At 41.6% G+C, this 15,891-nt stretch overlaps 1 protein-coding gene across 1 annotated transcript in view; it reads left to right on the forward strand.

Annotated features, from left to right (window-relative positions):
• Nucleotides 1-9,069: 9,069 nt before the first annotated feature.
• Nucleotides 9,070-15,891, forward strand: part of glcci1a (glucocorticoid induced 1a) — a gene marked incomplete at its 5' end in the record, with an annotated part of 47,662 nt that continues 40,840 nt past the window's right edge. Inside the window, one exon of the mRNA XM_034160355.1 lies at nt 9,070-9,198. Coding sequence (XP_034016246.1) covers nt 9,070-9,198 — 129 coding nt within the window. The remainder of the gene's footprint in view (nt 9,199-15,891) is intronic.

Here is a 15,891-nt window from a genome sequence, read left to right on the forward strand (position 1 = left end):
TTTTTAGCATCACTCTGAGACAAGACCTTTCTGATTTTAGAGATATTGCGTAAATGCAAAAAAGCAGTCCTACATATTTGTTTAATCAAAAAAAAAATCCTGAAGTCACAATGTATGATTTTTTTTTTTTTTTAATAATTTATTTGTATGTTTCTGCTGCAAATAAGTATTTGAACACCTACCAACCAGCAAAAATTCTGGCTCACACAGACCTCTTATTCTGCACTCTTTACCTGTATTAATTGCACCTGTTTGAACTGGTTACCTGTATAAAAGACACCTGTTCACACACTCAATCAATCACACTCCAACCTGTCCACCATAGCCAAGACCAAAGAGCTGTCTAAGGACACCAGAGACAAAACTGTAGACCTGCACAAGGCTGGGATGGACTACAGGACAACAGGCAAGCAGCTTGGTAGAAGACAGCTGTTATGATTATTTATTAGAAAGTGGAAGAAACACAAGATGACTGTCAATCTCCCTCGGTCTGGGATTCCATGCAGGATCTCACTTTGTGGGGTAAGAATGATTTTGAGAAAGCTCAGAACTCACAGGACAACCTGGTCAATGACCTGAAGAGTGCGGGGACCACAGTCACAAAGATTACATTGGTAACACATGATGCTGTTATGGTTTAAAATCCTGCAGGGCAGCAAGGTCCCCCTGCTCAAGCCAGCACATGTCCAGGCCCGTTTGAAGTTCACCAGTGACCATCTGGATGATCCAGAGGAGGCATGGGAGAAGGTCATGTGGTCAGATGAGACCAGACTAGAGCTTTTTTGGCAATTCCACTTACCATGTTTAGAGGATGAGAACAACCCCAAGAAAACCATCCCAACCATGAAGCATGGGGATGGAAACTCTCTGCTCTGGGGGTGCTCTTCTACAAAGGGGACAGGACGACTGCACCGTATTGAAGGGAGGATGGATGGGGTCATGTATTGTGAGATTTTGGCAAACAACCTCCTTCCCTCAGTAAGAGCAATAAAGATGGGTCATGGCTGGGTCTTCCAGCATGACAATGACCCCAAACACACAGCCAAGGCAACTAAGGAGCATTTCAAGGTCCTGGAGTGGCCTGGCCAGTCTCCAGACCTGAACGCAATAGAAAATCTTTGGATGGAGCTGAAACTCCAAACCTGAAAGATCTACAGAAGATCTGTATGGAGGAGTGGACCAAAATCCCTGCTGCAGTGTGTGAAATCTTGGTGAAAAACTACAGGAAATGTTTGACCTTTGTAATTGCAAACACATACTACTGTACCAAATATTAACATTGATTTTCACAGGTGTTCAAATACTTATTTGCAGCAGTAACATACAAATAAATTATTAAAAAAATCATACATTGTGATTTCCGGATTTTTTTTTTTTTTTTTTTTGATTATGTCTCTCACAGTGGACGTGCACCCCTCCATGATTTCTAAGTGGGAGAACTTGCAAAATCCCAGGGTGTTCAAATACTTACTTTTCTCACTGCATTCATGGACAACCACCTGTAAGTCACTCTACTTTTACAGCACAAGACTTATTGGATTATTTCAAGAAGAAAATAGATGACATTAGGTTAAACATTTCCCAGCATGCCTTAACCCAGCCACTACACCTTGTTATTGAGGTGGGTGCCATCACTGAGGTATTACCTAGATTTACAGTATTTGATAGTGTCTCACTAGGCTTGCTGAGGAAACTCATATCTCAACAAAAAAAACAACCTGCTTATTTGATCCTTTTCCAACAAAAGTCTTTAAGGATCTGTGGCCCACTCTTGGGCCGACTGTGCTGGAAATAATTATCTCATTAACTTCTGAATCTGTTCATTGTTTCAAATCTGCCGTGATTAAACCATTACTTAAGAAATCTAATCTTGACCCTAGTGTATTGAAAAGCTATAGGCCGATATCAAATCCATCATTTTGCTCTAAAATTCTGGAAAAAGTGGTTTACCGGCAGCTCGTGGACCACCTTACTGAGAATAATCTTTTTGAGCCACTGCAGTCTGATTTTAGAAAATATCATTCCAGAGACAGCTCTCACTAAAGTGGTGAATGATTTCCTTCTTGCAATGGATTTGGACACCACTACAGTTCTGGTGCTGTTAGATCTCAGTACTGTATTTGATATTGTGGCTCATCACATTCCCCCGCCCCGTGTTTACATAATATAGTAATGGTAAGTGCCACACTGGCAGAACCGTTTATGAACATTAATACGCATATATGCAATTTATTCTTGCAAGACAGAAGGTATGTAGTGCGTGAGTGAATGTGGTGTGTGTGTGTGTGTGTGTGTGTGTGTGTGTGTGTGTGTGTGTGTGTGTGTGTGAGACCCCCATCCGCTCTTCCCGATCAGCCTACAACATCCTACTCAGAGCCAACTGACAGCTTCTATCAGGAAGAGCCGACCACCAAAAAACACAAAGACAGACAAGAACGAGAGACAAGTGGTGAAGACAATAACTGACGTGAGACACCGAGGAGAGGGGGCCCCAGCCATACGACATACCATGACAAACAACCACACATGAACAAACAGTGACAGCAACAGTCTGTTATCTAATTAGTGAGCATCCATACCCTAATCCAGAACACCGTAGTGTTAATCCTCTTAAGAGCACCCAAAAACCGAATTGTGGTGACCGCCACAAACACGCGACCATCCACACACAGAGATCCAGATCACAGCTAAATATCTGATCAATACTGTTGCTGGTGTGTTGGGCCAAGACAAGAGTACAGAACCTTACCATATGACATGGACCACTCCGGCACGCCAGAAGCCACACGGCCGGCCACGAGCGACGACGGAAGTGCGTCCAGGACGCAGGGCCCCGGGGGAACCAGGAGAAATGGGGCAGCGGAAGGGCACGGGAGCCAGGAAAGGCAGCACAGCAAACCAACAGGGGAGCGGCCCGACAGCGCCGGAACGCACCGCGACAACACGCCCCACCCCCCCCCCACGGGGTCACAGGAACTGGCGAGGCAGACCCCCCACCCCAGAGCCCCAGACATCCACAGCCACCTGGGGCCAACCCCATGTGCCACACTCACCCTACCTACCAACCCCACCATAGTTGTTACAGTTAATCTCCCTTGCTGTGTACGACCCCCTAAGTGTGCAACGATAAAGTGTTGCATTAAAAGCAGGGCAAGAGATGGCAGATGGCAGATTACCGTGGGTGGCCACGGCACACTGCTGTGCCACAGCCTGCCCTGCAAACCCTCCACCGCCTAGTGACCCTGACTTTAAATTGGTGAAGGTGTTTACTAAATGTGTAGAAGTAAGGTGTGTGCATTAAAATTGCAAGGCAGGAGTGGCTCATCATATTCTACTTGATAGGCTGGAGAATCATTTTTGGATTACTGGGAGTGCCCTTGCATGGTTGATGTCATACCTGACCAGTCATTCTTACTGTGTTTTGTACAGTAACACTACCTCTAACCTTAGTGACGTGAAATTTGGGGTTCCACAGGGGTCCGTCTTAGGCCCCCTGCTTTTATCCCTTTATATAGCACCCCTTGGGCACATATTGTGGCATTTTGGGATTACCTTTCGCTGCTATGCTGATGATACTCAGTTATACATGCCGATAACTGCTGGTAATATCATCCACATAAAATCCTTGGAAGATTGCCTTGCATTAGCGAGAAGACAGATGTCAAGCAACTTCCTACTTTTAAACTCTGACAAGACTGAAATGATGGCTCTTGGTCCAATGAGACATCAGCATCAATTTCACCAGCTAACGCTTAGCCTGGGCTCGTGTGTCATACATCACACTGACAAAGTGAGGAACCTTGGGGTAATTTTTGATCCTACATTGTCATTTGACCTTCACGTGTTCTATTTTCTGGTATACCGCACTCCAGCATTAGGGGTCTTCAATTGGTTCAAAATGCTGCTGCCAGACTTTTGACAGGAAGCAGAAAGTTTGACCACATTACACCTATTTTGGCATCTTTTCACTGGGTTCCTGTCTCTGTGAGATCAGATTTTAAGGTTCTGCTTCTGGTCTATAAAATTGTTCACGGACTGGCACCTCCCTACTGACCTACATACCGGCCCGGGCTTTGCGTTCTCAGGGTGCAGGACTACTTTGTGTCCCTAAGGTGAATAAAAAAAATCTGCGGGTCACAGTTTTCTCTTATTGTGCCCCTGTTCTGTGGAATGATCTCCCTGCCTCAATTAAACAGTCAGATTCTGTAGAGACTTTGATGTCCAGACTTAAGATGCACTTATTTCCCCTTTCGTATGGCTAGCATACTGGTATAGTTACTATGCTTTTTACTGTTTTAATTCATTTTATTAGGACATGTAGCGGGCCGTGGCTTTGACTTTATCTAAATTCTGGGTCTTTTAGTGAAGCTTAGGGCTAGTGGCTGGCGATCACCTTAGTATTTCTTTTGGTTTTCTTGCTGCATAATGCTGACAAATTATACTGTATTCATTGTCCTTCTGATGCCTGATTCTGTTTTTGTTTTTTCTCTCTGTTTGAGGTGTGGCTCCATCCAGAGATGGGTGTGGTGTCTGCAACCCTCCTGTCCTGTGCACCAGCAAAATTTTCTGTATATTCGTTTTGTAAATTGTGTTGGGAGCATGGCCCAAGCACAGGGTCACCCCTTTGAGTCTGGTCTGCTTGAGGTTTCTTCCTCAAATCATCAGAGGGAGTTTTTCCTTACCGCTGTCACCTGTACACATGCTCTGGGGGTTGGTAAGGTTAGACCTTACTTGTGTGAAGCGCCTTGAGGCAACTTGTGATTTGGCGCTATATAAATGAAAATAAATTGAAATTGAAATGGATCGTATTTGAGGGAAAGTCGCCATGGTCAGGCACATCTAATCCTGCCCGCGGGTAGTGGACTGCACCCATTCACATCCCCTTCCGGGTGCGCAAAGAAAATATGTGTAAAGTCTATGGCACGCGGTAATTTTATGGAGTAGGTGGAGAACATTGCGCAATCATACCAAAAACAGTGTGTCTCTGTGAGTCCACAGCGACACGCACATAAATATATATACAATGGGGTAAAAAGTATTTAGTCAGTCCCTGATTGTGTAAGTTCTCCTACTTAGAAAGATGAGAGAGGTGTGTAATTTTCATCATAGGTGCACTTCAGTTATGAGAGACAAAATGAGGAAAAAAAAAAAATCCTGGAAATCACATTGTAGGATTTTTAAAGAATTTATTTGTAAATTATGGTGGAAAATAAGTATTTGGTCAATAACAAAAGTTCAACTCAATGCTTTGTAACATAATCTTTGTTGGCAATGACAGAGGTCAAACATTTCCTGTAAGTCTTCACCAGGTTTGCACACACTGTAGCTGGTATTTTGGCCCATTCCTCCATGCAGATCTCCTCTAGAGCAATGATGTTTTGGGGTGATTGCTGGGCAACACAGACATTAAACTCCCTCAACAAATTTTCTATGGGGTTGAGGTCATGCTGGAAGACCCAGCCATGTTGAATTTTCAGTGCATTTACTGATGGAAGGTTTTGGCTTAAAATCTCACAATACATGGCCCCGTTCATTCTTCCCTTAACATGGATCAGTCGTGCTGTCCACTTTGCAGAAAAACAGCCCCAAAGCATGATGTTTCCACCCCCATGCTTGACAGTAGATATGGTGTTCTTCGAATGCAACTCAGCATTCTTCTTCCTCCAAACATGATGAGCTGAGTTCTTACCAAAATGTTCTATTTCATCTGACCACATGATATTCTCCCAATCCTTCTCTGGATCATTCATATGCTATCTGGCAAACTTCAGACGGGCCTGGACACATACTGGCTTAAGCAGGGGGGCACACCTGGCACTGCAGGATTTGAGTCCCTTTCTGCATAGTGTGTCGCCTTTGTTACTTTGGTCCCAGTGCTCTGCAGGTCATGCCCCTCCATGTAGTTCTCTGATTTTTGCTCACAGTTATCATGATCATTTTGACTCCACGAGATGACATCTTGGGTGGAGCCCCAGTTTGAGGGAGACTGTCAGTGTCTTGAGATGGTGTATGTCTTCCATTTTCTTACAGTTGCTCCCACAGTTGATTTATTCACACCAACCTGCTTGACTATTGTAGAGTCACTCTTCCCAGCCTGGTGCACATCTACAGTTTTCTTCCTGGTGTCCTTTGACAGCTCTTTGGTCTTGGCCATGGTTGAGTTTGGAGTCTGACTGTTTGAGGCTGTGGATAGGTGTCTTTTATACAGATAACGAGTTCCAACAGATGCCATTAATACAGGTAACAGGTGGAGGAAAGAAGAGCTTCTTAAAGAATAAGTTACAGGTCTGTGAGAGCCAGAAATCTTGGTTGTTTGTTATTGACCAAATACTTATTTTCCACCACAATTTACAAATAAATTCTTTAAAAATCCTATAGTGTGATTTCCTGGATTTTTTTTTTCTCATTTTCTCTCTCATAGTTGAAGTGTACCTGTGATGAAAATTACAGACCTCTCTCATCTTTCTAAGTAGGAGAACTTGCACAGTCAGGAACCGACTAAATGCTTTTTTACCCCACTGTAACTAAAGAAGATGCATTTTGCATTCTGTTTTTAATTATGTATTTATTCATTTAAATTATTTATTCAATTTTATGTTGACTTGTTTTATGTAAGGCGCCTTGAGACGGCTTTTGCTACGATTTGGCGCATTATAAGCTAATTAAATTAAATTAATTCATTTGATTAGAAGTCCATGTAGGTGTGTATTCCACAGGTAGGGGTCATCCAGCATTCCTCGTGCCATCAGCGGATATGTTCCTGTGGCAGAGTCCATTCGAAATGCACACTGTTAAACTAACATGAACCACAATAACAACATTTAAAACCCCAAAACACTGAACTCCCATGGTGCATTGCCGCACAACATCCATTGCTTACTGGTTAGCTAAAATTGCTAATTTCTCCAAAAATATTTGTCCTATCAACTTTCCATTTTTACATTGTTCATCCTTGACCTAAAATACATAAGCATACCAAATGGAAAATGTCAGCTCTCCCCAGTTTCGGCATGATCGAAGCCATACACACACACACACACACACGTACACACACAGAGGCCACTTGGCTATTAGAACATAGATCAGGGGTTTTCAGAGTGAGCACCCCCCAGAGAACAAATGAACCACACATACACACAATTTCAATATCTTTGTGTGTTTGTTTTTATTCTTTTACATATCTTAAACACAATTTAAAAGTGTGTGTTTTTAAGGAACAGAGGGGTCTGCTGCACAACAACACATCTGGCACATACCACCCACGCATCAAAAACAACCACATAACAGATCAAAATTAAAATACAAATACATAATAAAAACCATATTAACATCTTAGTGCAAATTCCGCAATACATGACCTTATACTATTTTCCCTGAGCTATCGGTTCATTTATGAGCTTCACTTCAATGTGATTTCCTGTTTTTTTTTTTTTGTTTTTTTTTACCCCCCCTCATTTTGTCTCTCATAGGTGAAGTGTACCTACGATAAAAATTACAGACCTCTCTCATCTTTCTAAGTAGGAGAACTTGCACAATTAGGGACTGACTAAATACTTTTTCACCCCACTGTATGGGGTAAAATGTATGTAATGTAAATTTGTGTATATATATATATATATATATATATATGTGTGTGTGTGTGTGTGTGTGTGTGTGTATATATGTGTATAGCAGGGTTTGTCTTCGGGGTGAACTGCCACAGTAAATAAGCAATGGTATGGTAAATAAGGAATGGTATGGTGACTGGGGTCACCAAGGGGGAGATCTTTGTGGCCCTTAAGTTGAAAGCACATAAGTGTGTGAATATACACACACACACACACACACACACATGGTTAACCTTATATATTGGAATTAGATCACGACCTATGCTATGTGTAGTAATTTGAAATGACACAGGGAAAAAAGAAAAACATCTGAACAAATGGAGGTGGAAAAAGACATGAAAAGCCTAGACACCAGCTGAAATCTATCAGTAATTAGAAAGCAGTCCTGCCACTTGTCAGTGCAAATTAATATCAGCTGGTTCAGTCCTAATTGAAGGTGTAAAAAAGGTGTCATTACCAAAGTGTCACACAAGAAACATAATGGGAGAATATAGTCTGGACAGATGAGACCAAAATTGAACTCTTTGGATGCCATAATACACACCATAAATGGCACTGCACATCAGTCCAAAAGCACCACACCAACAGTGAAGTTTGGAAGTGGGAACCTCATGGTGTTGGCCTGTTTTTCAGCATCCGGCACTGATGAACATCATATAAGTGAAGGGAGGATGAATGGAAAAATGTGTCGAGTTATTCTTGATTTAAAAAAAAAAATCTACCAGGATGGTGAAGATGAAATAAGAGTGGACATTTCAGCAAGACAATGATTTCAAAGACACAGCCCAGGTAACTCCCAGCTGGTTTTAGAGAATGAAAATAAAGCTGCTAGAATGGTTCAGCTAATCACCTGACTTGAATCCAGTAAAAAAATCTGTGGAAAGAACTAAAGATCAGAGTTCATAGAAGCGATCCATGGAGCCTTCAAGATTTGAAGACTGTTTGTGTGGAAGAACGGACCAAAAACACACCTGATCAATGCATGTGACTAGTTTCTCTATACAGGAGGCATCTTGAAGCTTCATGACCAACAAAGGCTTTGGTAATAAAAAAATTAAATAAATTTCAGTAAGCATGTTCAATACTTTTTCCATGTGCCATTCTAATTTATTACACATAACTTAATTTCTGTATTTATTTGTTTTGGTTTTTTTTATATGTGCAGATTGCTTGGGTTGTTACCGACGTGGTGAAAATTTCATGTCAATAGCACTTTTAGAAATACTTTTACTGAGAAAATGGTGACATGTTCAATACTTATTTTACCCGCTGTAACTTTTTTTTTAAAGTTAGGTTTTTTGTTTTTTGTTTTTTTTTTCCTTTTTGTGTCTGTGTGTGTATGTATGTGTGTGCACATTTTGGTGGTTTTTGAACAGTGAAACCACTCTCATGAAACCACCACTTGTTCTTTTCCCTACTCCTCCACCTTATGTCATTTCTGTTTCATTCTAGCAGGTCGTAAAGCTCTGGTAGCATCTTCAGCACTGCAGCTAAAGAGGACGCTACAGTAAAGACAAAGACCAGCCATCTTCCCTCCAGTGCAGAGCACAGGACGACCAAAAACACTTCCACCGCATCCATCCACATTCAGGTAGCCCATCATCCGAAAAGCAGCATCCTACAGTGCACAGGGTTAGCCTGACTGTGATGTCATTGTTTGCAGGGCAAGCAGTGATAGCATATTGTTACCCGCTGTGCGTACCAGGATTGGATCAGTTTACAGTAAACTGGTGACTGTACATTTTGCGTATCACATATTGTTGCTGTGACTCTAAAATGAAAAGTAAAATCAGAATGTTGCAGCCTTTCAGAGGGCGCTGTGCGTTATTAAAATGAATGAAAGCTGCATCTTAGAAATATGTAGTGAATGTAAATGAGATTTAATTGTAAACATTTATTGTGGAGGAGAAAAATACAGGGTGTGACGTTTCGGGGTGGTCCGCAATACGAAACATATCAGGACACACTGATCACGAGTCAGTATGTCTCATAATACATAATTACATCACTGTTCACACGAATTATCTATGTCAGTAAGGCTATGTGAACTATCTATGTCAACTGTGAGCTCCCCTCCCACCTCAGGGGCGCCAGAGTTCTTCAGGAGGGAGCACAAGGGATGGGTATCATGAACTGGTTCTGTTCGAGAACCATTAAGAAATGATTCAATCCACTGAAATCATTAGCCTTTTTGCTTAACGATTCCCTTATCGGTCCTTCAGAGCGGCCGTTGTTTTTGAGGGTGTTTTATTGAGAAAGTAGTAATTTCTTTACGTTGATTGCAGACCCGCTGCAGGGTCTGTAATCAATGAAAAGAAATCATCCGCTTCTGTAACAGCTCCCCTTTGAAACTTGAATCAATGAAGCAGTGCTACTATCCGCTGCTTTGTTGGTTCATTGCTTCACTGCTTTTCAGTCCGCTTCTAAACCCTCTCAAAGCCATTTAAAAATGTTAATTGCGAGTTGCTTTTGTGTGGATTAAAGTCACTAAATGGGACTGTTGTGTTGTTGCAGGCAAGTTCCGTCTGCACAGCTCCAAAAGCTGTGCCACTCCCTGCCAAGACAGAGTCCGGTCAGAATCAATAACTTCAAAGCAAATCACTGTTTAAATCAAATGACACCTCTTGTCAAACATTGTAACACTGACAACAGACTAAAATGTTGTTTTTTTTTTTTCTCCCAAAATGAGATGTCCTGCATTCTTTCTGAATTACATTGATGTAATTCTGGCACACGCAAGTGTCAAGCGTTGATTTTCTACAGAGGAACTTTTGAGTCGGTGTTATAGTATGGTATTACCAGCTGGTTTGATAATTTAACGGTTAAATCAAAAACTCAAATACTAAATCTGACAAAAATAGCTGGCAAAATCATTGGTATGGTGGTACCTGTAACTCCCCAAGAGTTGTTTGAACAGGCAATCCTCAGACGTGCAGACAATATGTTATCAATCAATCAATCAATCAACTTTTTTCTTGTATAGCGCCAAATCACAACAAACAGTTGCCCCAAGGCGCTCCACATTGCAAGGCAAGGCCATACAATAATTATGAAACACAGTCTACGTCTAAAGCAACATAACCAAGGGATGGTCCAGGGTCACCCGATCCAGCCCTAACTATAAGCCTTAGCGAAAAGGAAAGTTTTAAGCCTAATCTTAAAAGTAGAGAGGGTATCTGTCTCCCTGATCTGAATTGGGAGCTGGTTCCACAGGAGAGGAGCCTGAAAGCTGAAGGCTCTGCCTCCCATTCTACTCTTACAAACCCTAGGAACTACAAGTAAGCCCGCAGTCTGAGAGCGAAGCGCTCTAATGGGGTAATATGGTACTATGAGGTCCCTAAGATAAGATGGGACCTTATTATTCAAAACCTTATAAGTAAGAAGAAGAATTTTAAATTCTATTCTAGCATTAACAGGAAGCCAATGAAGGGAGGCCAACACGGGTGAGATATGCTCTCTCCTGCTAGTCCCCGTCAGTACTCTAGCTGCAGCATTCTGAACCAACTGAAGGCTTTTTAGGGAACTTTTAGGACAACCTGATAATAATGAATTACAATAGTCCAGCCTAGAGGAAACAAATGCATGAATTAGTTTTTCAGCATCACTCTGAGACAAGACCTTTCTGATTTTAGAGATATTGCGTAAATGCAAAAAGGCAGTCCTACATATTTGTTTAATATGCGCTTTGAATGACATATCCTGATCAAAAATAACTCCAAGATTTCTCACAGTATTACTAGAGATCAGGGAAATGCCATCCAGAGTAACGATCTGGTTAGACACCATGCTTCTAAGATTTGTGGGGCCAAGTACAATAACTTCAGTTTTATCTGAGTTTAAAAGCAGGAAATTAGAGGTCATCCATGTCTTTATGTCTGTAAGACAATCCTGCAGTTTAGCTAATTGGTGCGTATCCTCTGGCTTCATGGATAGATAAAGCTGGGTATCATCTGCGTAACAATGAAAATTTAAGCAATACCGTCTAATAATACTGCCCAAGGGAAGCATGTATAAAGTGAATAAAATTGGTCCTAGCACAGAACCTTGTGGAACTCCATAATTAACTTTAGTCTGTGAAGAAGATTCCCCATTTACATGAACAAACTGTAATCTATTAGACAAATATGATTCAAACCACCGCAGCGCAGTGCCTTTAGTACCTATGACATGCTCTAATCTCTGTAATAAAATTTTATGGTCAACAGTATCAAAAGCAGCACTGAGGTCCAACAGAACAAGCACAGAGATAAGTCCACTGTCCGAAGCCATAAGAAGATCATTTGTAACCTTCACTAATGCTGTTTCTGTACTATGATGAATTCTAAAACCTGACTGAAACTCTTCAAATAGACCATTCCTCTGCAGGTGATCAGTTAGCTGTTTTACAACTACCCTCTCAAGAATCTTTGAGAGAAAAGGAAGGTTGGAGATTGGCCTATAATTAGCTAAGATAGCTGGGTCAAGTGATGGCTTTTTAAGTAATGGTTTAATTACTGCCACCTTAAAGGCCTGTGGTACATAACCAACTAACAAAGATAGATTGATCATATTTAAGATTGAAGCATTAAATAATGGTAGGACTTCCTTGAGCAGCCTGGCAGGAATGGGGTCTAATAAGCATGTTGATGGTTTGGATGAAGTAACTAATGAAAATAACTCAGACAGAACAATCGGAGAGAAAGAGTCTAACCAAATACCGGCATCACTGAAAGCAGCCAAAGATAACGATACATCTTTGGGATGGTTATGAGTAATTTTTTCTCTAATAGTCAAAATTTTGTTAGCAAAGAAAGTCATGAAGTCATTACTAGTTAAAGTTAATGGAATACTCAGCTCAATAGAGCTCTGACTCTTTGTCAGCCTGGCTACAGTGCTGAAAAGAAACCTGGGGTTGTTCTTATTTTCTTCAATTAGTGATGAGTAGAAAGATGTCCTAGCTTCACGAAGGGCTTTCTTATAGAGCAACAAACTCTTTTTCCAGGCTAAGTGAAGATCTTCTAAATTAGTGAGACGCCATTTCCTCTCCAACTTACGGGTTATCTGCTTTAAGCTACGAGTTTGTGAGTTATACCACGGAGTCAGACACTTCTGATTTAAAGCTCTCTTTTTCAGAGGAGCTACAGCATCCAAAGTTGTCTTCAATGAGGATGTAAAACTATTGACAAGATACTCTAACTCCCTTACAGAGTTTAGGTAGCTACTCTGCTCTGTGTTGGTATATGACATTAGAGAACATAAAGAAGGAATCATATCCTTAAACCTAGTTACAGCGCTTTCTGAAAGACTTCTAGTGTAATGAAACTTATTCCCCACTGCAGGGTAGTCCATCAGGGTAAATGTAAATGTTATTAAAAAATGATCAGACAAAAGGGAGTTTTCAGGGAATACTGTTAAGTCTTCTATTTCCATACCATAAGTCAGAACAAGATCTAAAATATGATTAAAGTGGTGGGTGGACTCATTTACTTTTTGAGCAAAGCCGATAGAGTCTAATAATAGATTAAATGCAGTGTTGAGGCTGTCATTCTCAGCATCTGTGTGGATGTTAAAATCGCCCACTATAATTATCTTATCTGAGCTAAGCACTAAGTCAGACAAAAGGTCTGAAAATTCACAGAGAAACTCACAGTAACGACCAGGTGGACGATAGATAATAACAAATAAAACTGGTTTTTGGGACTTCCAATTTGGATGGACAAGACTAAGAGACAAGCTTTCAAATGAATTAAAGCTCTGTCTAGGTTTTGATTAATTAATAAGCTGGAATGGAAGATTGCTGCTAATCCTCCGCCCCGGCCCGTGCTACGAGCATTCTGACAGTTAGTGTGACTCGGGGGTGTTGACTCATTTAAACTAACATATTCATCCTGCTGTAACCAAGTTTCTGTTAGACAGAATAAATCAATACGTTGATCAATTATTATATCATTTACCAACAGGGACTTAGAAGAAAGAGACCTAATGTTTAATAGACCACATTTAACTGTTTTAGTCTGTGGTGCAATTGAAGGTGCTATATTATTTTTTCTTTTTGAATTTTTATGCTTAAATAGATTTTTGCTAGTTATTGGTGGTCTGGGAGCAGGCACCGTCTCTACGGGGATGGGGTAATAGGGGGATGGCAGGGGGAGAGAAGCTGCAGAGAGGTGTATAAGACCACAGCTCTGCCTCCTGGTCCCAACGCTAGACAGTCACAGTTTGGAGGATCCCAAAAAATTGGCCAGATTTCTAGAAATGAGAGCTGCTCCCTCTAAAGTGGGATGGATGCCGTCTCTCCTAACAAGACCAGGTTTTCCCCAGAAGCTTTGCCAATTATCAAAGAAGCCCACCTCATTTTTTGGACACCACTCAGACAGCCAGCAATTCAAGGAGAACATGCGGCTAAACATGTCACTCCCGGTCTGATTGGGGAGGGGCCCAGAGAAAACAACAGAGTCCGACATTGTTTTTGCAAAGTTACACACCAATTCAATGTTAATTTTAGTGACCTCCGATTGGCGTAACCGAGTGTCATTACTGCCGACGTGAATTACAATCTTACCAAATTTACGCTTAGCCTTAGCCAGCAATTTCAAATGTCCTTCGATGTCGCCTGCTCTGGCCCCCGGAAGACAATTGACAATGGTTGCTGGTGTCGCTAACTTCACATTTCTCAAAACAGAGTCGCCAATAACCAGAGTTTGATCCTCGGCGAGTGTATCGTCGAGTGGGGAAAAACGGTTAGAGATGTGAACGGGTTGACGGTGTACACGGGGCTTCTGTTTAGGGCTACGCTTCCTCCTCACAGTCACCCAGTCAGCCTGCCTTCCCGACTGCACGGGGTCTGCCAGGGGGGAACTAACGGCGGCTAAGCTACCTTGGTCCGCACCGACTACAGGGGCCTGGCTAGCTGTAGAATTTTCCACGGTGCGGAGCCGAGCCTCCAATTCGCCCAGCCTGGCCTCCAAAGCTACGAATAAGCTGCACTTATTACATGTACCGTTACTGCTAAAAGAGGCCGAGGAATAACTAAACATTTCACACCCAGAGCAGAAAAGTACGGGAGAGACAGGAGAAGCCGCCATGCTAAAACGGCTAAGAGCTAGTAGCTACGCTAAGCTAGCGGATTCCCAAACAGGGAATCCGACACTAGACAGGCTGTGGAGCAGCACAGGTAACGCACGACAACAGTGCTAAAATAAAATAAAAATCCACTAGACAGGCTGTGGAGCAGCACAGGTAACGCACAACAACAGTGCTAAAAAATAAAATAAAATAAAAATAAAAATCCACTGGACAGGCTGTGGAGCAGCACAGGCAACGCACGACAACAGTGCTAAAACAAAATAAAAATCCACTAGACAGGCTGTGGAGCAGCACAGGTAATGCACGACAACAGTGCTAAAATAAAATAAAAATCCACTAGACAGGCTGTGGAGCAGCACAGGTAACGCACAACAACAGTGCTAAAAAATAAAATAAAATAAAAATCTACTGCACTCTGAATATATTTTACTTAACTCAGGAAGGAGCTGCAGAGTTTCTCTTTGTGAGCTGTGTTTTTGTACATGCTGTTATACTGGAACCTTTGTTTTGTGTGTGTGTGTGTGTGTGTGTGTGTGTGTGTGTGTGTGTGTGTGTGTGTGTGTGTGTGTTTTAGTTTGTTTTGGGTGCTGTCTGGACAAATATTTGACTTCTTTATCTGTAGCTATATGCTGCTGTTGTTCATATTGTGTTTGGATATAAACGTCTATGATCAGGCATATATGCCTGGTTTGATTTGACTTTATACAGGGGTGTAGGCGTTGATTAGCGTTGCTTCTGCCTATGCCTTTAGGCACCATGTATTTTGTTTATTTTCTTATATTTCTTTTCACCTTTGACTTTTCTGTTATGAGTTTGGTTGTTTGTATAGTGAGTGAATTTGTGTTATGCCTGGGTGTCTAATATGAGGTCTGTGAGAAAAGTAACGGACCTTTTTATTTTTTTCAAAAACTATATGGATTTGATTCGTATGTTTTTACGTCAGACAAGCTTGAACCTTCGTGCGCATGCGTGAGTTTTTCCACGCCTGTCGGTTGCGTCATTCGTCTGTGGGCGGGCTTTGAGTGAGCACTGGTCCACCCCTCTCGTCGTTGTTTTCATTGCGAGGAAATGGCTGAATGATTTGGGCTTTTTTTTCCATCAGAATTTTTTCAGAAACTGTTAGAGACAGGCAGCTGGAAACCTTTCGAAAAATTTATCTGGCTTTCGGTGAAAATTTTACGGGCTTCCCAGAGAATAAGGACTGTTACTACAGCTTTAA

The sequence above is a fragment of the Thalassophryne amazonica genome, chromosome 20 (assembly GCF_902500255.1).
Source record: "Thalassophryne amazonica chromosome 20, fThaAma1.1, whole genome shotgun sequence".
In the NCBI taxonomy this organism is placed as follows: domain Eukaryota; kingdom Metazoa; phylum Chordata; class Actinopteri; order Batrachoidiformes; family Batrachoididae; genus Thalassophryne; species Thalassophryne amazonica.